The 26,572-nt window shown below is 44.1% G+C and overlaps 1 protein-coding gene across 4 annotated transcripts in view; it reads right to left on the reverse strand.

The window, feature by feature from the left end:
- Positions 1-26,572, reverse strand: part of LOC110503431 (ETS-related transcription factor Elf-2) — a 46,911-nt gene that overhangs the window by 14,029 nt on the left and 6,310 nt on the right. For 3 of the 4 annotated variants that reach the window (XM_036971921.1, XM_036971919.1, XM_036971920.1), the window contains exons 2-3: positions 7,601-7,793; positions 2,719-2,965 (exon numbers count right to left, since the gene is read on the reverse strand). In XM_036971921.1, coding sequence (XP_036827816.1) covers positions 2,719-2,965; positions 7,601-7,675 — 322 coding nt within the window. In that variant the 5' untranslated portion in view covers positions 7,676-7,793. Of the gene's footprint in view, positions 1-188; positions 338-2,718; positions 2,966-7,600; positions 7,794-26,572 lie in introns of those variants that run through there. The other variant, XM_036971922.1, reaches the window with a different exon arrangement.

Genomic DNA, 26,572 nt, shown 5'->3' on the forward strand with positions numbered 1-26,572 from the left:
TAAGAACGACTGAAGAAAAGCGGACATCGCCATGCAGGTTACTAAGCAAGGTGATCACTTCCTGCTTTGCCCTCCATTATTTCACGAAACTACTTAACGGATATGGGGGCGCAGCGGTCGCTAAAATAAACACATAACGTGTTAACAAACGGTCGCCGGTAGAACGAGTTCTAAATAAATTCCGTTACCTGCTCTGATGAGCAGATCGAGTTGGTTAGCGGGCCCCTCATGAAGTGAAGTCGCCATGTTCTTCCCGTGTTGCAGATTCGTATTGACTTCACACTGAAATGCAAAGGCAGCCAAAAGCTCAGATCACTCCGCCGCCAGAGGAAATCTCAAATTCATCCAGACCGCTTCACAACCCCCACACCGCGGCAGACGGGTGTCCTTCCGCGCTAAACACAGGAAATCCTCCGCTCTCTCTTGAGCTCTTGCCAAAGATGGTGGATACATTTAGATGTCCCACTCAGGCCGTTAACCATGGTTTAAAGTTCCTGTCTGCTTAAGGGGTGGCTCTCCCATAGGCACCAATAAATTAGCAGCTGGGTCTGATTCGCTTAGGTCTGATTCACTGTTTATGAAGGAGAAAAAAAAGGAGCGAGTGAGATGTCTCGCTTTCTTTTCCATCTCTGCTCTTGCATCGATCGAACGTCAACCAAAGCAGCAAAAAAGGACAATTCCCCCATAATAGGCCCGTGCATTCAACATTTAAAAAAAAAGCATAACAGAGCATTTTAAGACACCATTAATATAATGTATGTATTGCATTCCTAACAAGGAACATTCAACGCAAGGAATAAAGATTTTAAGAGCATATAAACGTGTTTTCATTGAAACAGTCTGCTGAGGTACCGAGTGCAGAAATGTTTAGATGGATGCCAGAGCATGTAGGTACTTAGGTCATCATCCACTTTAATGGGTTAAGTTTTCTGACTGGAGTCTCACACCAAGTCTACGCCCCCAGACAGCACTCAGCGACTCGCACAACAAGTCATCGTGTCAGCAACCAATGACGGAATTTTAAAAAAAAGGGAAGAAAAACAAGGAGTTAAAAAAATAAGAATAAGTTTAGGATGGTACAGTAGAGGTTGGCTCCTTTAGAAACGTTCAGGGAAGGAGAACACACCTTTGTCTGTCTGCTTACTTGGCTGGACCACACTCCTTCCCAAAGAGAACACACCGTTGTCTGTCTGCTTACTTGGCTGGACCACACTCCTTCCCAAAGAGAACACACCGTTGTCTGTCTGCTTACTTGGCTGGACCACACTCCTTCCCAAAGAGAACACACCGTTGTCTGTCTGCTTACTTGGCTGGACCACACTCCTTCCCAAAGAGAACACACCGTTGTCTGTCTGCTTACTTGGCTGGACCACACTCCTTCCCAAAGAGAACACACCGTTGTCTGTCTGCTTACTTGGCTGTACCACACCCCTTTCCAAAGAGAAGACTTCAAAAAGAATGAAATAAATACCGAACTTTTTACTTAAATGCTTTTGGTTTGTTGTGTTTTCCCTCCACCGTGTCCAACTAACTACAGGCTATAAACTGTTTGCCTAAATCAACCAATCAAATGTATTTATAAAGCCCTTATTACATCAGCTGATGTCTCAAAGTGCTGTACAGAAACCCAGCCTAAAACCCCAAACAGCAAGCAATGCAGGTGTAGAAGCACGGTGGCTAGGAAAAACTCCCTAGAAAGGCCAAAACCTAGGAAGAAACCTAGAGAGGAACCAGGCTCTGAGGGGTGGCCAGTCTTCTTCTGGCTGTGCCGGGTGGAGATTATAACAGAACATGGCCAAGATGTTCAAAATGTTCATAGATGACCAGCATGGTCAAATAATAATAATCACAGTGGAATCACAACAGCAATCAACTCATGTTTACAACTTCCAAACAGTACACTTGTGGACTTTTTAATGTACTACAGTGGACGGCCACAAGAGGGCGATGTCTACTGGCAGACAGGCCTTACATATCCGCTTGCTGAGTTTCCTAGCAACCACAGCAAAGCTGTGAGTGACTGTAGTACTGTGGATGAAGGTGTGGAAACTAATGTACATCTCCCCAAATGAAAATAACATCTGTAAACTGGTGTGGGGTGTGTATGTCAAGTGAATGTAAAAATCAAAGTGTAATACTTCACCATCCCCCTCTTAACACTTCGCTTTATTATCAACAACTAGTGCCAAAGCTGAAAGCTGTCCCACTTCTACTCTTATTTTACTGTGTGTGTATTCAGGTTGTATATAAAAAGGTGTGTGTGTGTGTGTGTACGTCAAAAGTTTGGACACACCTACTCATTCAAGGGGTTTCTCTTTATTTTTTACATTGTATAATAATAGTGAAGACATCAAAACTATGAAATAACACATTTCAAAGTCATGCAATAACTGAAAAAGAGTAAAAACAAATCAAAATATATGAGATTGTTCAAAGTAGCCACCCTTTGCCTTGATGACAGCTGTGCACACTCTGTTTAACACTTGTTTGGTTACTACATGATTCCATATGTGTTATTACATAGTTGTGACGTCTTCACTATTATTCTACAATGTAGATGATAGTACAAATAAAGAAACACGAGCAGGTGTGTCCAAACGTTTGACTGGTACTGAATGTATATACCACTAGTGTATTCAGGTTGGGTAGGAAGATGGTAGATGGTATATGATATATGTAGACCTAGGCCTGTGTGTACATCCCACCCCGGTCTCTCACCTGTCTCCACCACCTCAGTCTCCACCTCCTGTTCTTCCCCCACGTCCTGTATCAGGTAGGTCCCGTCTTCGTAGACCAGAACCTGGGCAGAGAAATACTGCTCCAGCCCCCTGCCTGGGACCTCCTCCACGATCACTGCTGGGTTCTCCTCTTCATCCAGGTCCTCGTCTGTCTCTTCTTCCATCACGTCTCCCTCCACCTCTACCTCCACCTCCACTTCACCGTCTCCCTCCTCACACTCTCCCTCCTGGAGAACAGGGGTGAGGGAGTAGGACAAAGAGGAACAGAGATGGAGAGAGGGACGAGGATAGAAAAACAGAAGGGGAGAAGGGGAGCTTGGTTAAGAAGACAGAACCTCCCAAACAGAGCACTTTCTCTACTGTTATACAGTCCTTAAAGTATAGGAGGCGTGTAAAGGAAGCGTAGGTAAAATTATGTACCGCAGCCCTGATCACGTCCTTTCATAAAAGCAAGGAAACAAGGAAAGGAAGCCAGTGAGTGTGAATATTGGAGCGCAGCACCTATCTAGTCCTGTCTTTAAGGAAAGGAGACATGTAAAGGAAGCCAGCCTAAGTCCTAGGTGATTTCACTGCTCATAATTCAACATTACATTTGAGTCATTAAGCAGATGCTCTTATCCAGAGAGACTTACAGTTAGTGAATTCATCTTCAGATAGCTAGGTGGGACAACCACATCTCAGTCATAGTGAATTCATCTTCAGATAGCTAGGTGAAACAACCACATCTGTCATAGTTAGTGAATTCATCTTCAGATAGCTAGGTGGGACAACCACATCTCAGTCATAGTGAATTCATCTTCAGATAGCTAGGTGGGACAACCACATCTCAGTCATAGTTAGTGAATTCATCTTCAGATAGCTAGGTGGGACAACCACATCTCAGTCATAGTGAATTCATCTTCAGATAGCTAGGTGGGACAACCACATCTCAGTCATAGTGAATTCATCTTCAGATAGCTAGGTGGGACAACCACATCTCAGTCATAGTTAGTGAATTCATCTTCAGATAGCTAGGTGGGACAACCACATCTCAGTCATAGTGAATTCATCTTCAGATAGCTAGGTGAAACAACCACATCTGTCATAGTTAGTGAATTCATCTTCAGATAGCTAGGTGGGACAACCACATCTCAGTCATAGTGAATTCATCTTCAGATAGCTAGGTGGGACAACCACATCTCAGTCATAGTGAATTCATCTTCAGATAGCTAGGTGGGACAACCACATCTCAGTCATAGTGAATTCATCTTCAGATAGCTAGGTGAAACAACCACATCTCAGTCATAGTGAATTCATCTTCAGATAGCTAGGTGGGACAACCACATCTCAGTCATAGTGAATTCATCTTCAGATAGCTAGGTGGGACAACCACATCTCAGTCATAGTGAATTCATCTTCAGATAGCTAGGTGGGACAACCACATCTCAGTCATAGTGAATTTATCTTCAGATAGCTAGGTGGGACAACCACATCTCAGTCATAGTTAGTGAATTCATCTTCAGATAGCTAGGTGGGACAACCACATCTCAGTCATAGTGAATTCATCTTCAGATAGCTAGGTGGGACAACAACATCTCAGTCATAGTGAATTCATCTTCAGATAGCTAGGTGAAACAACCACATCTCAGTCATAGTGAATTCATCTTCAGATAGCTAGGTGGGACAACCACATCTCAGTCATAGTTAGTGAATTCATCTTCAGATAGCTAGGTGGGACAACCACATCTCAGTCAAAGTGAATTTATCTTCAGATAGCTAGGTGGGACAACCACATCTCAGTCATAGTTAGTGAATTCATCTTCAGATAGCTAGGTGGGACAACCACATCTCAGTCATAGTGAATTCATCTTCAGATAGCTAGGTGGGACAACCACATCTCAGTCATAGTTAGTGAATTCATCTTCAGATAGCTAGGTGGGACAACCACATCTCAGTCATAGTTAGTGAATTCATCTTCAGATAGCTAGGTGAAACAACCACATCTCAGTCATAGTGAATTCATCTTCAGATAGCTAGGTGGGACAACCACATCTCAGTCATAGTTAGTGAATACATCTTCAGATAGCTAGGTGGGACAACCACATCTCAGTCATAGTGAATTCATCTTCAGATAGCTAGGTGGGACACCCACCTCTCAGTCATAGTTAGTGAATTCATCTTCAGATAGCTAGGTGGGACAACCACATCTCAGTCATAGTGAATTCATCTTCAGATAGCTAGGTGGGACAACCACATCTCAGTCATAGTGAATTCATCTTCAGATAGCTAGGTGAAACAACCACATCTCAGTCATAGTGAATTCATCTTCAGATAGCTAGGTGGGACACCCACCTCTCAGTCATAGTTAGTGAATTCATCTTCAGATAGCTAGGTGGGACACCCACCTCTCAGTCATAGCTAGTGAATTCATCTTCAGATAGCTAGGTGGGACACCCACCTCTCAGTCATAGTGAATTCATCTTCAGATAGCTAGGTGGGACAACCACATCTCTGTCATAGTTAGTGAATTAATCTTCAGATAGCTAGGTGGGACAACCACATCTCAGTCATAGTGAATTCATCTTCAGATAGCTAGGTGGGACAACCACATCTCAGTCATAGTGAATTCATCTTCAGATAGCTAGGTGAAACAACCACATCTCAGTCATAGTGAATTCATCTTCAGATAGCTAGGTGGGACAACCACATCTCAGTCATAGTGAATTCATCTTCAGATAGCTAGGTGGGACAACCACATCTCAGTCATAGTGAATTCATCTTCAGATAGCTAGGTGAAACAACCACATCTCAGTCATAGTGAATTAATCTTCAGATAGCTAGGTGGGACAACCACATCTCAGTCATAGTGAATTCATCTTCAGATAGCTAGGTGGGACAACCACATCTCAGTCATAGTGAATTCATCTTCAGATAGCTAGGTGAAACAACCACATCTCAGTCATAGTGAATTCATCTTCAGATAGCTAGGTGGGACAACCACATCTCTGTCATAGTTAGTGAATTAATCTTCAGATAGCTAGGTGGGACAACCACATCTCAGTCATAGTGAATTCATCTTCAGATAGCTAGGTGGGACACCCACCTCTCAGTCATAGTGAATTCATCTTCAGATAGCTAGGTGGGACAACCACATCTCTGTCATAGTTAGTGAATTAATCTTCAGATAGCTAGGTGAAACAACCACATCTCAGTCATAGTGAATTCATCTTCAGATAGCTAGGTGAAACAACCACATCTCAGTCATAGTGAATTCATCTTCAGATAGCTAGGTGAAACAACCACATCTCAGTCATAGTGAATTCATCTTCAGATAGCTAGGTGGGACAACCACATCTCAGTCATAGTGAATTCATCTTCAGATAGCTAGGTGGGACACCCACCTCTCAGTCATAGTTAGTGAATTCATCTTCAGATAGCTAGGTGGGACAACCACATCTCAGTCATAGTTAGTGAATTAATCTTCAGATAGCTAGGTGGGACAACCACATCTCAGTCATAGTGAATTCATCTTCAGATAGCTAGGTGGGACACCCACCTCTCAGTCATAGTTAGTGAATTCATCTTCAGATAGCTAGGTGGGACAACCACATCTCAGTCATAGTTAGTGAATTAATCTTCAGATAGCTAGGTGGGACACCCACATCTCAGTCATAGTGAATTCATCTTCAGATAGCTAGGTGGGACAACCACATCTCAGTCATAGTGAATTCATCTTCAGATAGCTAGGTGGGACAACCACATCTCAGTCATAGTGAATTCATCTTCAGATAGCTAGGTGAAACAACCACATCTCAGTCATAGTTAGTGAATTCATCTTCAGATAGCTAGGTGGGACAACCACATCTCAGTCATAGTGAATTCATCTTCAGATAGCTAGGTGAAACAACCACATCTCAGTCATAGTGAATTCATCTTCAGATAGCTAGGTGGGACACCCACCTCTCAGTCATAGTTAGTGAATTCATCTTCAGATAGCTAGGTGGGACAACCACATCTCAGTCATAGTGAATTCATCTTCAGATAGCTAGGTGGGACACCCACCTCTCAGTCATAGTTAGTGAATTCATCTTCAGATAGCTAGGTGGGACAACCACATCTCAGTCATAGTGAATTAATCTTCAGATAGCTAGGTGGGACAACCACATCTCAGTCATAGTGAATTCATCTTCAGATAGCTAGGTGGGACACCCACCTCTCAGTCATAGTGAATTCATCTTCAGATAGCTAGGTGGGACAACCACATCTCAGTCATAGTGAATTCATCTTCAGATAGCTAGGTGGGACAACCACATCTCAGTCATAGTTAGTGAATTCATCTTCAGATAGCTAGGTGGGACAACCACATCTCAGTCATAGTTAGTGAATTCATCTTCAGATAGCTAGGTGGGACAACCACATATCAGTCATAGTTAGTGAATTCATCTTCAGATAGCTAGGTGAAACAACCACATCTCAGTCATAGTTAGTGAATTCATCTTCAGATAGCTAGGTGAAACAACCACATCTCAGTCATAGTGAATTCATCTTCAGATAGCTAGGTGGGACAACCACATCTCAGTCATAGTGAATTCATCTTCAGATAGCTAGGTGGGACACCCACCTCTCAGTCATAGTGAATTCATCTTCAGATAGCTAGGTGGGACAACCACATCTCAGTCATAGTGAATTCATCTTCAGATAGCTAGGTGGGACAACCACATCTCAGTCATAGTGAATTCATCTTCAGATAGCTAGGTGGGACACCCACCTCTCAGTCATAGTCGGTACATTTTTCCTCATTAAAGTAGTTATCAGCAAAGTCAAGTGTGAGTGTTAGTTCAGTAAAGGTGTTTGTTACTCAGTCCAACCCTCTCACCACTCACCTGATGAGGGTCCTCCACGGCGGTCATATACTCCACCACCGCCCCTCCACTGTCAACGAGCACCACCGAGGTCATGACGCATGCCCCTCCAGGCTAGATCCAGCCCTACTCACTGCTGCCTCCTGGCCCCACCTCGCTCTGCTGCCCCACGCTGGTGGCGTCTGGTACTGCAGCCAGGCCACAGCTCAGACCACTGAGGAAGAGACAGAAGAAAAGTTATTTAAACTTTATAAAGCCAGTCGTTGAGAGCCTAAGAGAGCCTGGACAGGCCTACATGATGGTAAGAGAGCCCTGGACAGGCCTACATGATGGTAAAAGAGCCCTGGACAGGCCTACATGATGGTAAGAGAGCCCGGACAGGCCTACATGATGGTAAGAGAGCCCGGACAGGCCTACATGATGGTAAGAGAGCCCGGACAGGCCTACATGATGGTAAGAGAGCCCGGGCAGGCCTACATGATGGTAAGAGAGCCCTGGACAGGCCTACATGATGGTAAGAGAGCCCTGGACAGGCCTACATGATGGTAAGAGAGCCTGGACAGGCCTACATGATGGTAAGAGAGCCTGGACAGGCCTACATGATGGTCTAGAGAAACATCTAGTTGCTACTCTCTTCCCATCTGAGCCACTGAGCCAGTACCAGGTTTCATACCTCTAAGGGCCTGTTCCCTCTCCCTTCTTCATATGGCTAAGGGCCAATGGTTGCTAAGGGCACAAGGCCCTCGTTTCCTGCTCAAAGGAAGAATGATTGGACTTTGAGAGGAGGAAATACGGACCGGACACACATTCCCTCCTACACACACTACAACATCACTTGATCACACACACACTACACATTTTCTTTAATTATTTTACCTTTATTTAACTAGGCAAGTCAGTTAAGAACACATTCTTATTTACAGTGACAGCCTAGGAACAGTGGGTTAACTGCCTGTTCAGGGGCAGAACGACAGATTTGTACCTTGTCAGCTCGGGGATTCGAACTTGCAACATTTAGGTTACGAGCCTGTTACGGATACAGGTATCCTGTGTCTGTGTGTATCCTGTGTGTGTTTCTTTTCTCTCCTTCTCCCCTCACAGGTGAAAATCATTACTCCCCAATCAGTCAACAATCAACCCATCGATCAGAAGACACACCTCCTCCTGTTTCCTACCCAATCACAGTTCCTTTCCCTTGGTTTAAAAACCCCATCAGTTGTTTGCTCTAGAGCTCAATCTCTCTGTAAATGCCATGTAATGTAGATCGCTCTGTTTCACTCTCTCTTTGTGTCTTAACCTATCCTTTTGTTTGAGCACCTCCATAGCACTTTGTCCTCATCTGTGAGTATTGTTTTTGGTTATGGTGTTTGTATTTGATTGCTGGTGGGAAAAGGGGAAACCAAGACAAGTCGCCCATGGGCATACACTACCCGTAGGTAAACTTTGTTAAATACACTAGTTAGAACTGGGCGGACCACCCACTGTATTTTTGGTTAGTTAGTTAGCTGTTGTTAAAGTAGGCTAGTCTAGCTTAAGGGTGTTTTAGTATACTTATTGTTTCTTTCCTTGGGTCCAGCTCAGCCCCTTTTCCTGCTCCCCCCATTACCGTGTGTTTATAAATAAACCTTGAGTTTGACGGTAGATTTCAGTTGTCCTGGTTATTTCGTTCACACTTTTACTTTGTCACAATTATAATTTGCATGAGTTATGTTACGGGTCTCATTACCATCCCCCCCTAGACTGTCGGGCCAAAAGGGATTCGTAACAGAGCCCAACGCTCTAACCACTAGGCTACCCTGCCGCCCCATTTCCCACACACCTTTCACTTTCTCTCCCACACACAGCAGAGCTGTAGGAGGCAGATCATTGACAAAACTTAACGACTGTTCCCTCCTCCTCTGATACAGGACAGGTCAATACCAAAACATAATGACTGTTCCCTCCTCTGATACAGGACAGGTCAATACCAAAACATAATGACTGTTCCCTCTGATACAGGACAGGTCAATACCAAAACATAATGACTGTTCCCTCTGATACAGGACAGGTCAATACCAAAACATAATGACTGTTCCCTCTGATACAGGACAGGTCAATACCAAGACATAATGACTGTTCCCTCTGATACAGGACAGGTCAATACCAAAACATAATGACTGTTCCCTCTGATACAGGACAGGTCAATACCAAAACATAATGACTGTTCCCTCCTCCTCTGATACAGGACAGGTCAATACCAAAACATAATGACTGTTCCCTCCTCTGATACAGGACAGGTCAATACCAAAACATAATGACTGTTCCCTCTGATACAGGACAGGTCAATACCAAAACATAATGACTGTTCCCTCCTCTGATACAGGACAGGTCAATACCAAAACATAATGACTGTTCCCTCCTCTGATACAGGACAGGTCAATACCAAAACATAATGACTGTTCCCTCCTCTGATACAGGACAGGTCAATACCAAAACATAATGACTGTTCCCTCCTCCGATTGACACAGGACAGGTCAATACCAAGACATAATGACTGTTCCCTCCTCTGATACAGGACAGGTCAATACCAAAACATAATGACTGTTCCCTCTGATACAGGACAGGTCAATACCAAAACATAATGACTGTTCCCTCTGATACAGGACAGGTCAATACCAAGACATAATGACTGTTCCCTCCTGATACAGGACAGGTCAATACCAAAACATAATGACTGTTCCCTCCTCTGATACAGGACAGGTCAATACCAAGACATAATGACTGTTCCCTCCTCTGATACAGGACAGGTCAATACCAAAACATAATGACTGTTCCCTCTGATACAGGACAGGTCAATACCAAGACATAATGACTGTTCCCTCTGATACAGGACAGGTCAATACCAAAACATAATGACTGTTCCCTCTGATACAGGACAGGTCAATACCAAGACATAATGACTGTTCCCTCTGATACAGGACAGGTCAATACCAAGACATAATGACTGTTCCCTCCTCTGATACAGGACAGGTCAATACCAAAACATAATGACTGTTCCCTCTGATACAGGACAGGTCAATACCAAAACATAATTACTGTTCCCTCCTCTGATACAGGACAGGTCAATACCAAAACATAATGACTGTTCCCTCTGATACAGGACAGGTCAATACCAAAACATAATGACTGTTCCCTCTGATACAGGACAGGTCAATACCAAAACATAATTACTGTTCCCTCTGTTTGATACAGGACAGGTCAATACCAAGACATAATGACTGTTCCCTCCTCTGATACAGGACAGGTCAATACCAAAACATAATGACTGTTCCCTCTGATACAGGACAGGTCAATACCAAAACATAATGACTGTTCCCTCCTCTGATACAGGACAGGTCAATACCAAGACATAATGACTGTTCCCTCCTCTGATACAGGACAGGTCAATACCAAAACATAACGACTGTTCCCTCTGATACAGGACAGGTCAATACCAAGACATAATGACTGTTCCCTCTGATACAGGACAGGTCAATACCAAGACATAATGACTGTTCCCTCTGATACAGGACAGGTCAATACCAAAACATAATGACTGTTCCCTCTGATACAGGACAGGTCAATACCAAGACATAATGACTGTTCCCTCTGATACAGGACAGGTCAATACCAAAACATAATGACTGTTCCCTCCTCCTCTGATACAGGACAGGTCAATACCAAAACATGACTGTTCTCTCTGATACAGGACAGGTCAATACCAAAACATAATGACTGTTCCCTCCTCCTCTGATACAGGACAGGTCAATACCACAACATAATGACTGTTCCCTCTGATACAGGACAGGTCAATACCAAAACATAATGACTGTTCCCTCTGATACAGGACAGGTCAATACCAAAACATAATGACTGTTCCCTCTGATACAGGACAGGTCAATACCAAAACATAATGACTGTTCCCTCCTCTGATACAGGACAGGTCGATACCAAAACATAATGACTGTTCCCTCTGTTTGACACAGGACAGGTCAATACCAAAACATAATGACTGTTCCCTCCTGATACAGGACAGGTCGATACCAAAACATAATGACTGTTCCCTCTGTTTGACACAGGACAGGTCAATACCAAAACATAATGACTGTTCCCTCTGTTTGATACAGGACAGGTCAATACCAAAACATAATGACTGTTCCCTCTGTTTGATACAGGACAGGTCAATACCAAAACATAATGACTGTTCCCTCTGTTTGATACAGGACAGGTCAATACCAAAACATAATGACTGTTCCCTCCTCTGATACAGGACAGGTCGATACCAAAACATAATGACTGTTCCCTCCTCTGATACAGGACAGGTCAATACCAAAACATAATGACTGTTCCCTCTGATACAGGACAGGTCAATACCAAAACATAATGACTGTTCCCTCCTCTGATACAGGACAGGTCAATACCAAAACATAATGACTGTTCCCTCCTCTGATACAGGACAGGTCAATACCAAAACATAATGACTGTTCCCTCTGATACAGGACAGGTCAATACCAAAACATAATGACTGTTCCCTCCTCTGATACAGGACAGGTCAATACCAAAACATAATGACTGTTCCCTCCTCTGATACAGGACAGGTCAATACCACAACATAATGACTGTTCCCTCTGATACAGGACAGGTCAATACCAAAACATAATGACTGTTCCCTCCTCTGATACAGGACAGGTCAATACCAAAACATAATGACTGTTCCCTCTGATACAGGACAGGTCAATACCACAACATAATGACTGTTCCCTCTGATACAGGACAGGTCAATACCAAAACATAATGACTGTTCCCTCTGATACAGGACAGGTCAATACCAAAACATAATGACTGTTCCCTCTGATACAGGACAGGTCAATACCAAAACATAATGACTGTTCCCTCTGATACAGGACAGGTCAATACCAAAACATAATGACTGTTCCCTCTGATACAGGACAGGTCAATACCAAAACATAATGACTGTTCCCTCTGATACAGGACAGGTCAATACCAAAACATAACGACTGTTCCCTCCTCTCATACAGGACAGGTCAATACCAAAACATAACGACTGTTCCTTCTGATACAGGACAGGTCAATACCAAAACATAATGACTGTTCCCTCTGATACAGGACAGGTCAATACCAAAACATAATGACTGTTCCCTCTGATACAGGACAGGTCAATACCAAAACATAATGACTGTTCCCTCTGATACAGGACAGGTCAATACCAAAACATAATGACTGTTCCCTCTGATACAGGACAGGTCAATACCAAAACATAACGACTGTTCCCTCCTCTCATACAGGACAGGTCAATACCAAAACATAATGACTGTTCCCTCCTCTGATACAGGACAGGTCAATACCAAAACATAATGACTGTTCCCTCTGATACAGGACAGGTCAATACCAAAACATAATGACTGTTCCCTCTGTTTGATACAGGACAGGTCAATACCAAAACATAACAACTGTTCCCTCCTCCTCTGATACTGGACAGGTCAATACCAAAACATAACGACTGTTCCCTCCTCTGATACAGGACAGGTCAATACCAAAACATAATGACTGTTCCCTCCTCTGATACAGGACAGGTCAATACCAAAACATAATGACTGTTCCCTCTGATACAGGACAGGTCAATACCAAAACATAATGACTGTTCCCTCCTCTGATACAGGACAGGTCAATACCAAAACATAATGACTGTTCCCTCTGATACAGGACAGGTCAATACCAAAACATAATGACTGTTCCCTCTGATACAGGACAGGTCAATACCAAAACATAATGACTGTTCCCTCTGATACAGGACAGGTCAATACCAAAACATAATGACTGTTCCCTCCTCTGATACAGGACAGGTCAATACCAAGACATAATGACTGTTCCCTCCTCTGATACAGGACAGGTCAATACCAAGACATAATGACTGTTCCCTCCTCTGATACAGGACAGGTCAATACCAAAACATAACGACTGTTCCCTCCTCCTCTGATACAGGACAGGTCAATACCAAAACATAACGACTGTTCCCTCTGATACAGGACAGGTCAATACCAAGACATAACGACTGTTCCCTCCTCCTCTGATACAGGACAGGTCAATACCAAAACTTAACGACTGTTCCCTCCTCCTCTGATACAGGACAGGTCAATACCAAAACATAACGACTGTTCCCTCTGATACAGGACAGGTCAATACCAAAACATAATGACTGTTCCCTCCTCTGATACAGGACAGGTCAATACCAAAACATAACGACTGTTCCCTCCTCTGATACAGGACAGGTCAATACCAAAACATAACGACTGTTCCCTCCTCCTCTTATACAGGACAGGTCAATACCAAAACTTAACGACTGTTCCCTCCTCCTCTGATACAGGACAGGTCAATACCAAAACATAATGACTGTTCCCTCCTCTGATACAGGACAGGTCAATACCAAAACATAATGACTGTTTCCTCCTCTGACACAGGACAGGTCAATACCAAAACATAATGACTGTTCCCTCCTCTGATACAGGACAGGTCAATACCAAAACATAATGACTGTTCCCTCTGATACAGGACAGGTCAATACCAAAACATAATGACTGTTCCCTCTGATACAGGACAGGTCAATACCAAAACATAATGACTGTTCCCTTCTCTGATACAGGACAGGTCAATACCAAAACATAATGACTGTTCCCTCCTCTGATACAGGACAGGTCAATACCAAAACATAATGACTGTTCCCTCTGATACAGGACAGGTCAATACCAAAACATAATGACTGTTCCCTCCTCTGATACAGGACAGGTCAATACCAAAACATAACGACTGTTCCCTCCTCTCATACAGGACAGGTCAATACCAAAACATAACGACTGTTCCCTCCTCTGATACAGGACAGGTCAATACCAAAACATAATGACTGTTCCCTCCTCTGATACAGGACAGGTCAATACCAAAACATAATGACTGTTCAATCCTCTGATACAGGACAGGTCAATACCAAAACATAACGACTGCTCCCTCTGATACAGGACAGGTCAATACCAAAACATAATGACTGTTCCCTCTGATACAGGACAGGTCAATACCAAAACATAATGACTGTTCCCTCTGATACAGGACAGGTCAATACCAAAACATAACGACTGTTCCCTCCTGATACAGGACAGGTCAATACCAAAACATAATGACTGTTCCCTCTGATACAGGACAGGTCAATACCAAAACATAATGACTGTTCCCTCCTCTGATACAGGACAGGTCAATACCAAAACATAATGACTGTTCCCTCCTCTGATACAGGACAGGTCAATACCAAAACATAATGACTGTTCCCTCCTCTGATACAGGACAGGTCAATACCAAAACATAATGACTGTTCCCTCTGATACAGGACAGGTCAATACCAAAACATAATGACTGTTCCCTCCTCTGATACAGGACAGGTCAATACCAAAACATAATGACTGTTCCCTCTGATACAGGACAGGTCAATACCAAAACATAATGACTGTTCCCTCCTCTGATACAGGACAGGTCAATACCAAAACATAATGACTGTTCCCTCTGATACAGGACAGGTCAATACCAAAACATAATGACTGTTCCCTTCTCTGATACAGGACAGGTCAATACCAAAACATAATGACTGTTCCCTCCTCTGATACAGGACAGGTCAATACCACAACATAATGACTGTTCCCTCCTCCTCTGATACAGGACAGGTCAATACCAAAACATAACGACTGTTCCCTCTGATACAGGACAGGTCAATACCACAACATAATGACTGTTCCCTCCTCTGATACAGGACAGGTCGATACCAAAACATAATGACTGTTCCCTCCTCTGATACAGGACAGGTCAATACCAAAACATAACGACTGTTCCCTCCTGATACAGGACAGGTCAATACCAAAACATAATGACTGTTCCCTCCTCTGATACAGGACAGGTCAATACCACAACATAATGACTGTTCCCTCCTCTGATACAGGACAGGTCGATACCAAAACATAATGACTGTTCCCTCCTCTGATACAGGACAGGTCGATACCAAAACATAATGACTGTTCCCTCCTCTGATACAGGACAGGTCAATACCACAACATAATGACTGTTCCCTCCTCTGATACAGGACAGGTCGATACCAAAACATAATGACTGTTCCCTCCTCTGATACAGGACAGGTCGATACCAAAACATAATGACTGTTCCCTCCTCTGATACAGGACAGGTCAATACCAAAACATAACGACTGTTCCCTCCTGATACAGGACAGGTCAATACCAAAACATAACGACTGTTCCCTCCTGATACAGGACAGGTCAATACCAAAACATAACGACTGCTCCCTCTGATACAGGACAGGTCAATACCAAAACATAATGACTGTTCCCTCCTCTGATACAGGACAGGTCAATACCAAAACATAATGACTGTTCCCTCTGATACAGGACAGGTCAATACCAAAACATAATGACTGTTCCCTCCTCTGATACAGGACAGGTCAATACCAAAACATAACGACTGTTCCCTCTGATACAGGACAGGTCAATACCAAAACATAATGACTGTTCCCTCTGTTTGATACAGGACAGGTCAATACCAAAACATAATGACTGTTCCCTCCTCCTCTGATACAGGACAGGTCAATACCAAAACATAATGACTGTTCCCTCCTCCTCTGATACAGGACAGGTCAATACCAAAACATAATGACTGTTCCCTCCTCTGATACAGGACAGGTCAATACCAAAACATAATGACTGTTCCCTCTGATACAGGACAGGTCAATACCAAAACATAATGACTGTTCCCTCTGATACAGGACAGGTCAATACCAAAACATAATGACTGTTCCCTCTGATACAGGACAGGTCAATACCAAAACATAATGACTGTTCCCTCCTCTGATACAGGACAGGTCAATACCAAAACATAATGACTGTTCCCTCCTCTGATACAGGACAGGTCAATACCAAAACATAACGACTGTTCCCTCCTGATACAGGACAGGTCAATACCAAAACATAATGACTGTTCCCTCTGATACAGGACAGGTCAATACCAAAACACAATGACTGTTCCCTCCTCTGATACAGGACAGGTCAATACCAAAACATAATGACTGTTCCCTCTGATACAGGACAGGTCAATACCAAAACATAATGACTGTTCCCTCCTCTGATACAGGACAGGTCAATACCAAAACATAATGACTGTTCCCTCTGACACAGGACAGGTCAATACCAAGACATAACGACTGTTCCCTCCTCCTCTGATACAGGACAGGTCAATACCAAAACATAATGACTGTTCCCTCCTCTGATACAGGACAGGTCAATACCAAAACATAACGACTGTTCCCTCTGATACAGGACAGGTCAATACCAAAACATAATGACTGTTCCCTCTGATACAGGACAGGTCAATACCAAAACATAATGACTGTTCCCTCCTCTGATACAGGACAGGTCAATACCAAAACATAATGACTGTTCCCTCCTCTGATACAGGACAGGTCAATACCAAAACATAATGACTGTTCCCTCTGTTTGATACAGGACAGGTCAATACCAAAACATAATGACTGTTCCCTCCTCCTCTGATACAGGACAGGTCAATACCAAAACATAATGACTGTTCCCTCTGATACAGGACAGGTCAATACCAAAACATAATGACTGTTCCCTCTGATACAGGACAGGTCGATACCAAAACATAACGACTGTTCCCTCCTCTGATACAGGACAGGTCAATACCAAAACATAACGACTGTTCCCTCTGATACAGGACAGGTCAATACCAAAACATAATGACTGTTCCCTCTGATACAGGACAGGTCGATACCAAAACATAATGACTGTTCCCTCTGTTTGACACAGGACAGGTCAATACCAAAACATAATGACTGTTCCCTCCTCTGATACAGGACAGGTCAATACCAAAACATAATGACTGTTCCCTCTGTTTGATACAGGACAGGTCAATACCAAAACATAATGACTGTTCCCTCTGATACAGGACAGGTCAATACCAAAACATAATGACTGTTCCCTCTGTTTGATACAGGACAGGTCAATACCAAAACATAATGACTGTTCCCTCCTCTGATACAGGACAGGTCAATACCAAAACATAATGACTGTTCCCTCTGATACAGGACAGGTCAATACCAAAACATAATGACTGTTCCCTCTGATACAGGACAGGTCAATACCAAAACATAATGACTGTTCCCTCCTCTGATACAGGACAGGTCAATACCAAAACAATGACTGTTCCCTCTGATACAGGACAGGTCAATACCACAACATAATGACTGTTCCCTCTGATACAGGACATGTCAATACCAAAACACAATGACTGTTCCCTCTGATACAGGACAGGTCAATACCAAAACATAATGACTGTTCCCTCTGATACAGGACAGGTCAATACCACAACATAATGACTGTTCCCTCTGATACAGGACAGGTCAATACCAAAACATAATGACTGTTCCCTCTGATACAGGACAGGTCAATACCAAAACATAATGACTGTTCCCTCCTCTGATACAGGACAGGTCAATACCAAAACATAACGACTGTTCCCTCTGATACAGGACAGGTCAATACCAAAACATAATGACTGTTCCCTCTGATACAGGACAGGTCAATACCAAAACATAATGACTGTTCCCTCTGATACAGGACAGGTCAATACCACAACATAATGACTGTTCCCTCTGATACAGGACAGGTCAATACCAAAACATAATGACTGTTCCCTCTGATACAGGACAGGTCAATACCAAAACATAATGACTGTTCCCTCCTCTGATACAGGACAGGTCAATACCAAAACATAATGACTGTTCCCTCTGATACAGGACAGGTCAATACCAAAACATAATGACTGTTCCCTCTGATACAGGACAGGTCAATACCAAAACATAATGACTGTTCCCTCTGATACAGGACAGGTCAATACCAAAACATAATGACTGTTCCCTCCTCTGATACAGGACAGGTCAATACCAAGACATAATGACTGTTCCCTCCTCTGATACAGGACAGGTCAATACCAAGACATAATGACTGTTCCCTCCTCTGATACAGGACAGGTCAATACCAAAACATAACGACTGTTCCCTCCTCCTCTGATACAGGACAGGTCAATACCAAAACATAACGACTGTTCCCTCTGATACAGGACAGGTCAATACCAAGACATAACGACTGTTCCCTCCTCCTCTGATACAGGACAGGTCAATACCAAAACTTAACGACTGTTCCCTCCTCCTCTGATACAGGACAGGTCAATACCAAAACATAACGACTGTTCCCTCTGATACAGGACAGGTCAATACCAAAACATAATGACTGTTCCCTCCTCTGATACAGGACAGGTCAATACCAAAACATAACGACTGTTCCCTCCTCTGATACAGGACAGGTCAATACCAAAACATAATGACTGTTCCCTCTGATACAGGACAGGTCAATACCAAAACATAATGACTGTTCCCTCCTCTGATACAGGACAGGTCAATACCAAAACATAATGACTGTTCCCTCTGATACAGGACAGGTCAATACCAAAACATAACGACTGTTCCCTCCTGATACAGGACAGGTCAATACCAAAACATAATGACTGTTCCCTCTGATACAGGACAGGTCAATACCAAAACATAATGACTGTTCCCTCCTCTGATACAGGACAGGTCAATACCAAAACATAATGACTGTTCCCTCCTCTGATACAGGACAGGTCAATACCAAAACATAATGACTGTTCCCTCCTCTGATACAGGACAGGTCAATACCAAAACATAATGACTGTTCCCTCTGATACAGGACAGGTCAATACCAAAACATAATGACTGTTCCCTCTGATACAGGACAGGTCAATACCAAAACATAATGACTGTTCCCTCTGTTTGATACAGGACAGGTCAATACCAAAACATAATGACTGTTCCCTCCTCTGATACAGGACAGGTCAATACCAAAACGTAATGACTGTTCCCTTCTCTGATACAGGACAGGTCAATACCAAAACATAATGACTGTTCCCTCTGATACAGGACAGGTCGATACCAAAACATAATGACTGTTCCCTCCTCTGATACAGGACAGGTCAATACCAAAACATAATGACTGTTCCCTCTGATACAGGACAGGTCAATACCAAAACATAATGACTGTTCCCTCTGATACAGGACAGGTCAATACCAAGACATAATGACTGTTCCCTCCTCTGATACAGGACAGGTCAATACCAAAACAATGACTGTTCCCTCTGATACAGGACAGGTCAATACCACAACATAATGACTGTTCCCTCCTCTGATACAGGACAGGTCAATACCAAAACAATGACTGTTCCCTCTGATACAGGACAGGTCAATACCACAACATAATGACTGTTCCCTCTGATACAGGACATGTCAATACCAAAACATAATGACTGTTCCCTCTGATACAGGACAGGTCAATACCAAAACATAATGACTGTTCCCTCTGATACAGGACAGGTCAATACCACAACATAATGACTGTTCCCTCTGATACAGGACAGGTCAATACCAAAACATAATGACTGTTCCCTCTGATACAGGACAGGTCAATACCAAAACATAATGACTGTTCCCTCTGATACAGGACAGGTCAATACCAAAACATAACGACTGTTCCCTCCTCTGATACAGGACAGGTCAATACCAAAACATAACGACTGTTCCCTCCTCTGATACAGGACAGGTCAATACCAAAACATAACGACTGTTCCCTCCTCTCATACAGGACAGGTCAATACCAAAACATAACGACTGTTCCCTCCTCTGATACAGGACAGGTCAATACCAAAACATAACGACTGTTCCCTCCTCTGATACAGGACAGGTCAATACCAAAACATAATGACTGTTCCCTCTGATACAGGACAGGTCAATACCAAAACATAACGACTGTTCCCTCTGGTACAGGACAGGTCAATACCAAAACATAATGACTGTTCCCTCTGATACAGGACAGGTCAATACCAAAACATAATGACTGTTCCCTCTGATACAGGACAGGTCAATACCAAAACATAATGACTGTTCCCACCTCTCATACAGGACAGGTCAATACCAAAACATAATGACTGTTCCCTCTGATACAGGACAGGTCAATACCAAAACATAACGACTGTTCCCTCCTCTCATACAGGACAGGTCAATACCAAAACATAATGACTGTTCCCTCCTCTGATACAGGACAGGTCAATACCAAAACATAATGACTGTTCCCTCTGATACAGGACAGGTCAATACCAAAACATAATGACTGTTCCCTCTGTTTGATACAGGACAGGTCAATACCAAAACATAACGACTGTTCCCTCCTCTGATACAGGACAGGTCAATACCAAAACATAACGACTGTTCCCTCCTCTCATACAGGACAGGTCAATACCAAAACATAACGACTGTTCCCTCTGGTACAGGACAGGTCAATACCAAAACATAATGACTGTTCCCTCTGATACAGGACAGGTCAATACCAAAACATAATGACTGTTCCCTCTGATACAGGACAGGTCAATACCAAAACATAATGACTGTTCCCTCCTCTGATACAGGACAGGTCAATACCAAAACATAATGACTGTTCCCTCCTCTCATACAGGACAGGTCAATACCAAAACATAATGACTGTTCCCTCTGATACAGGACAGGTCAATACCAAAACATAACGACTGTTCCCTCCTCTCATACAGGACAGGTCAATACCAAAACATAATGACTGTTCCCTCTGATACAGGACAGGTCAATACCAAAACATAATGACTGTTCCCTCTGTTTGATACAGGACAGGTCAATACCAAAACATAATGACTGTTCCCTCCTCCTCTGATACTGGACAGGTCAATACCAAAACATAACGACTGTTCCCTCCTCTGATACAGGACAGGTCAATACCAAAACATAATGACTGTTCCCTCTGATACAGGACAGGTCAATACCAAAACATAATGACTGTTCTCCCTGATACAGGACAGGTCAATACCAAAACATAATGACTGTTCCCTCCTCTGATACAGGACAGGTCAATACCAAAACATAATAACTGTTCCCTCTGATACAGGACAGGTCAATACCAAAACATAATGACTGTTCCCTCTGATACAGGACAGGTCAATACCAAAACATATTGACTGTTCCCTCTGATACTGGACAGGTCAATACCAAAACATAATGACTGTTCCCTCTGATACAGGACAGGTCAATACCAAAACATAATGACTGTTCCCTCTGATATAGGACAGGTCAATACCAAAACATATTGACTGTTCTCTCTGATACAGGACAGGTCAAAACCAAAACATAACGACTGTTCCCTCCTGATACAGGACAGGTCAATACCAAAACATAATGACTGTTCCCTCCTCTGATACAGGACAGGTCAATACCAAAACATAATGACTGTTCCCTCCTCTGATACAGGACAGGTCAATACCAAAACATAATGACTGTTCCCTCTGATACAGGACAGGTCAATACCAAAACATAATGACTGTTCCCTCCTCTGATACAGGACAGGTCAATACCAAAACATAATGACTGTTCTCTCTGATACAGGACAGGTCGATACCAAAACATAATGACTGTTCTCTCTGATACAGGACAGGTCAATACCAAAACATAATGACTGTTCCCTCTGATACAGGACAGGTCAATACCAAAACATAATGACTGTTCCCTCCTCTGATACAGGACAGGTCAATACCAAGACATAATGACTGTTCCCTCCTCTGATACAGGACAGGTCAATACCAAGACATAATGACTGTTCCCTCCTCTGATACAGGACAGGTCAATACCAAAACATAACGACTGTTCCCTCCTCCTCTGATACAGGACAGGTCAATACCAAAACATAACGACTGTTCCCTCTGATACAGGACAGGTCAATACCAAGACATAACGACTGTTCCCTCCTCCTCTGATACAGGACAGGTCAATACCAAAACTTAACGACTGTTTCCTCCTCCTCTGATACAGGACAGGTCAATACCAAAACATAACGACTGTTCCCTCTGATACAGGACAGGTCAATACCAAAACATAATGACTGTTCCCTCCTCTGATACAGGACAGGTCAATACCAAAACATAACGACTGTTCCCTCTGATACAGGACAGGTCAATACCAAAACATAATGACTGTTCCCTCCTCCTCTGATACAGGACAGGTCGATACCAAAACATAATGACTGTTCCCTCCTCTGACACAGGACAGGTCAATACCAAAACATAATGACTGTTCCCTCCTCTGATACAGGACAGGTCAATACCAAAACATAATGACTGTTCCCTCTGATACAGGACAGGTCAATACCAAAACATAATGACTGTTCCCTCTTCTGATACAGGACAGGTCAATACCAAAACATAATGACTGTTCCCTCTGATACAGGACAGGTCAATACCAAAACATAATGACTGTTCTCTCTGATACAGGACAGGTCAATACCAAAACATAATGACTGTTCCCTCCTCTGATACAGGACAGGTCAATACCAAAACATAACGACTGTTCCCTTCTCTGATACAGGACAGGTCAATACCAAAACATAATGACTGTACCCTCTGATACAGGACAGGTCAATACCAAAACATAATGACTGTTCCCTCTTCTGATACAGGACAGGTCGATACCAAAACATAACGACTGTTCCCTCTGATACAGGACAGGTCAATACCAAAACATAATGACTGTTCCCTCTTCTGATACAGGACAGGTCGATACCAAAACATAATGACTGTTCCCTCCTCTGATACAGGACAGGTCAATACCAAAACATAATGACTGTTCCCTCCTCTGATACAGGACAGGTCAATACCAAAACATAATGACTGTTCCCTCTGTTTGACACAGGACAGGTCAATACCAAAACATAACGACTGTTCCCTCTGTTTGACACAGGACAGGTCAATACCTAAACATAACAACTGTCCTGTGTTCCCTACTGTAATGTAGAGGACAGGGCTGGTGTTCCCTACTGTAATGTAGAGGACAGGGCTGGTGTTCCCTACTGTAATGTAGAGGACAGGGCTGGTGTTCCCTACTGTAATGTAGAGGACAGGGCTGGTGTTCCCTACTGTAATGTAGAGGACAGGGCTGGTGTTCCCTACTGTAATGTAGAGGACAGGGCTGGTGTTCCCTACTGTAATGTAGAGGACAGGGCTGGTGTTCCCTACTGTAATGTAGAGGACAGGGCTGGTGTACCCTAATGTAATGTAGAGGACAAGGCTGGTGTTCCCTACTGTAATGTAGAAGACAGGGCTGGTGTTCCCTACTGTAATGTAGAGGACAGGGCTGGTGTTCCCTACTGTAATGTAGAAGACAGGGCTGGTGTTCCCTACTGTAATGTAGAGGACAGGGCTGGTGTTCCCTACTGTAATGTAGAGGACAGGGCTGGTGTTCCCTACTGTAATATAGAGGACAGGCTGGTGTTCCCTACTGTAATGTAGAGGACAGGGCTGGTGTTCCCTACTGTAATGTAGAGGACAGGGCTGGTGTTCCCTACTGTAATGTAGAGGACAGGGCTGGTGTTCCCTACTGTAATGTAGAGGACAGGGCTGGTGTTCCCTACTCCTACTCCCTGAGTGAGTGAGTGAGTGAGTGAGTGAGTGAGTGAGTGAGTGAGTGAGTGAGTGACTGAGTGACTGAGTGACTGAGTGACTGAGTGACTGAGTGACTGAGTGACTGAGTGAGTGAGTGAGTGACTGAGTGACTGAGTGAGTGACTGAGTGAGTGACTGAGTGAGTGACTGAGTGAGTGACTGAGTGAGTGAGTGAGTGAGTGACTGAGTGACTGAGTGAGTGAGTGAGTGACTGAGTGACTGAGTGAGTGACTGAGTGAGTGACTGAGTGAGTGACTGAGTGAGTGACTGAGTGACTGGCTGAGTGAGTGAGTGAGCGTGCACAACTGTGCATGTGGGCAGTGCAGTGGAAGTTGCCTGGTCACACAGTGACATGTCAAGACCTTGGAATGTGCAGCCCCATCATCCAAGCAACATAGTGTGTGATTGTTAAAGCACACAGGTCTGCATCCTTGAGGGCTGCAACATCCACAAGTTTCTTTCCACTCTGGCCCAAGGCTGGTGGAAAACGTTGACACTAAGATAACAGTCAAGGAAAGGATGACATCAGCAAATCACAAACCAGCTGAAGGATGATCTCTCCCACTCCCTCTCCCCCATTACCTCCCACTCCCTCTCTCCCATTGCCTCCCACTCCCTCTCTCCCATTGCCTCCCACTCCCTCTCTCCCATTGCCTCCCACTCCCTCTCCCCCATTGCCTCCCACTCCCTCTCCCCCATTGCCTCCCACTCCCTCTCCCTCGCTCCCATTACCTCCCACTCCCTCTCTCCCATTACCTCCCACTCCCTCCCTCTCTCTCCCATTACCTCCCCCTCCCTCTCTCCCATTACCTCCCCCTCCCTCTCTCCTATTACCTCCCCCTCCCTCCCTCTCTCTCCCATTACCTCCCCCTCCCTCTCCCTCTCTCCCATTACCTCCCCCTCCCTCTCCCATTACCTCCCACTCCCTCTCTCTCTCTCCCATTACCTCCCACTCCCTCTCTCCCATTACCTCCCACTCCCTCTCTCCCATTACCTCCCACTCCCTCTCTCCCATTACCTCCCACTCCCTCTCTCCCATTACCTCCCCCTCCCTCTCTCCCATTACCTCCCCCTCCCATTACCTCCCACTCCCTCTCCCTCTCTCCCATTACCTCCCCCTCCCTCTCTCCCTCTCCCATTACCTCCCCCCCATTACCTCCCCCTCCCTCCCTCTCTCTCCCATTACCTCCCACTCCCTCCCTCTCTACCTCCCTCTCTCCCATTACCTTCCACTCCCTCTCTCCCATTACCTCCCACTCCATCCCTCTCTCTCATTACCTCCCACTCCATCCCTCTCTCTCATTACCTCCCCCTCCCTCATTACCTCCCCCTCCCTCTCTCTCATTACCTCTCCCTCTCTCCCATTACCTCCCCCTCCCTCATTACCTCCCCCTCCCTCTCTCCCATTACCTCCCACTCCCTCCCTCTCTCTCTCTCTCTCTCATTACCTCTCCCTCTCTCCCATTACCTCCCTCTCCCTCTCTCCCATTACCTCCCCCTCCCTCATTACCTCCCCCTCCCTCTCTCCCATTACCTCCCACTCCCTCCCTCTCTCTCTCTCTCATTACCTCTCCCTCTCTCCCATTACCTCCCTCTCCCTCTCTCCCATTACCTCCCTCTCCCTCTCCCAGAAACATAGGAAATGCAGTGGCGCCAGCTGTAGTTGTTTCATAAACATGATATCAAAGTCCACAAACACAAACATTCCCTGACAGCTGCTGCACCCGATGTTCCTTTGTTCAAAGCAATACTGGAACGGAGTAGCATATTCTTTGTAGCTAGTTAATGTGGGATAAACACAGGTATGACGGCCTTACACACACACACACACACACACAGCAGACTAAACAAGTCTCAAACAAGACCTTCAACAGTGAAACCAGAATTACAGGCTGGTCAAGAGAGACTGCCATGTCACCACAGAAGTACACAACAGTTCCAAACCCTACAAGTCAACAAAAGACAGGCAAAAAAATAACCCACCAAACTGTAGTTCTTAGTTTCCAAAGCTAGCGTGATTAGTTTGGACTACTGGCATAAAAACACTAGTGAACGCCTATCCATATAACCTACATTCTCTTTATGTAATGTATCACTCACTCCAAAGTCCTGTCATTCCAACGTCTATCGAAAGCCAACATCTTCACCATACAAGATACAGAGGAGCCACACAACCACTGCAAACGTTCCTCAGACAGGCTACTTACCAAGGAACACCATGGAACAGAGAGAGCAGGTTTAGATACAGTCACAGTCTCATGACCTGCTCCACATGCTCAATCTGAACCCTGCACATTCATCCCCAGACTGGATC

Source organism: Oncorhynchus mykiss, unplaced genomic scaffold (genome assembly GCF_013265735.2).
Source record: "Oncorhynchus mykiss isolate Arlee unplaced genomic scaffold, USDA_OmykA_1.1 un_scaffold_85, whole genome shotgun sequence".
Lineage (NCBI taxonomy): Eukaryota > Metazoa > Chordata > Actinopteri > Salmoniformes > Salmonidae > Oncorhynchus > Oncorhynchus mykiss.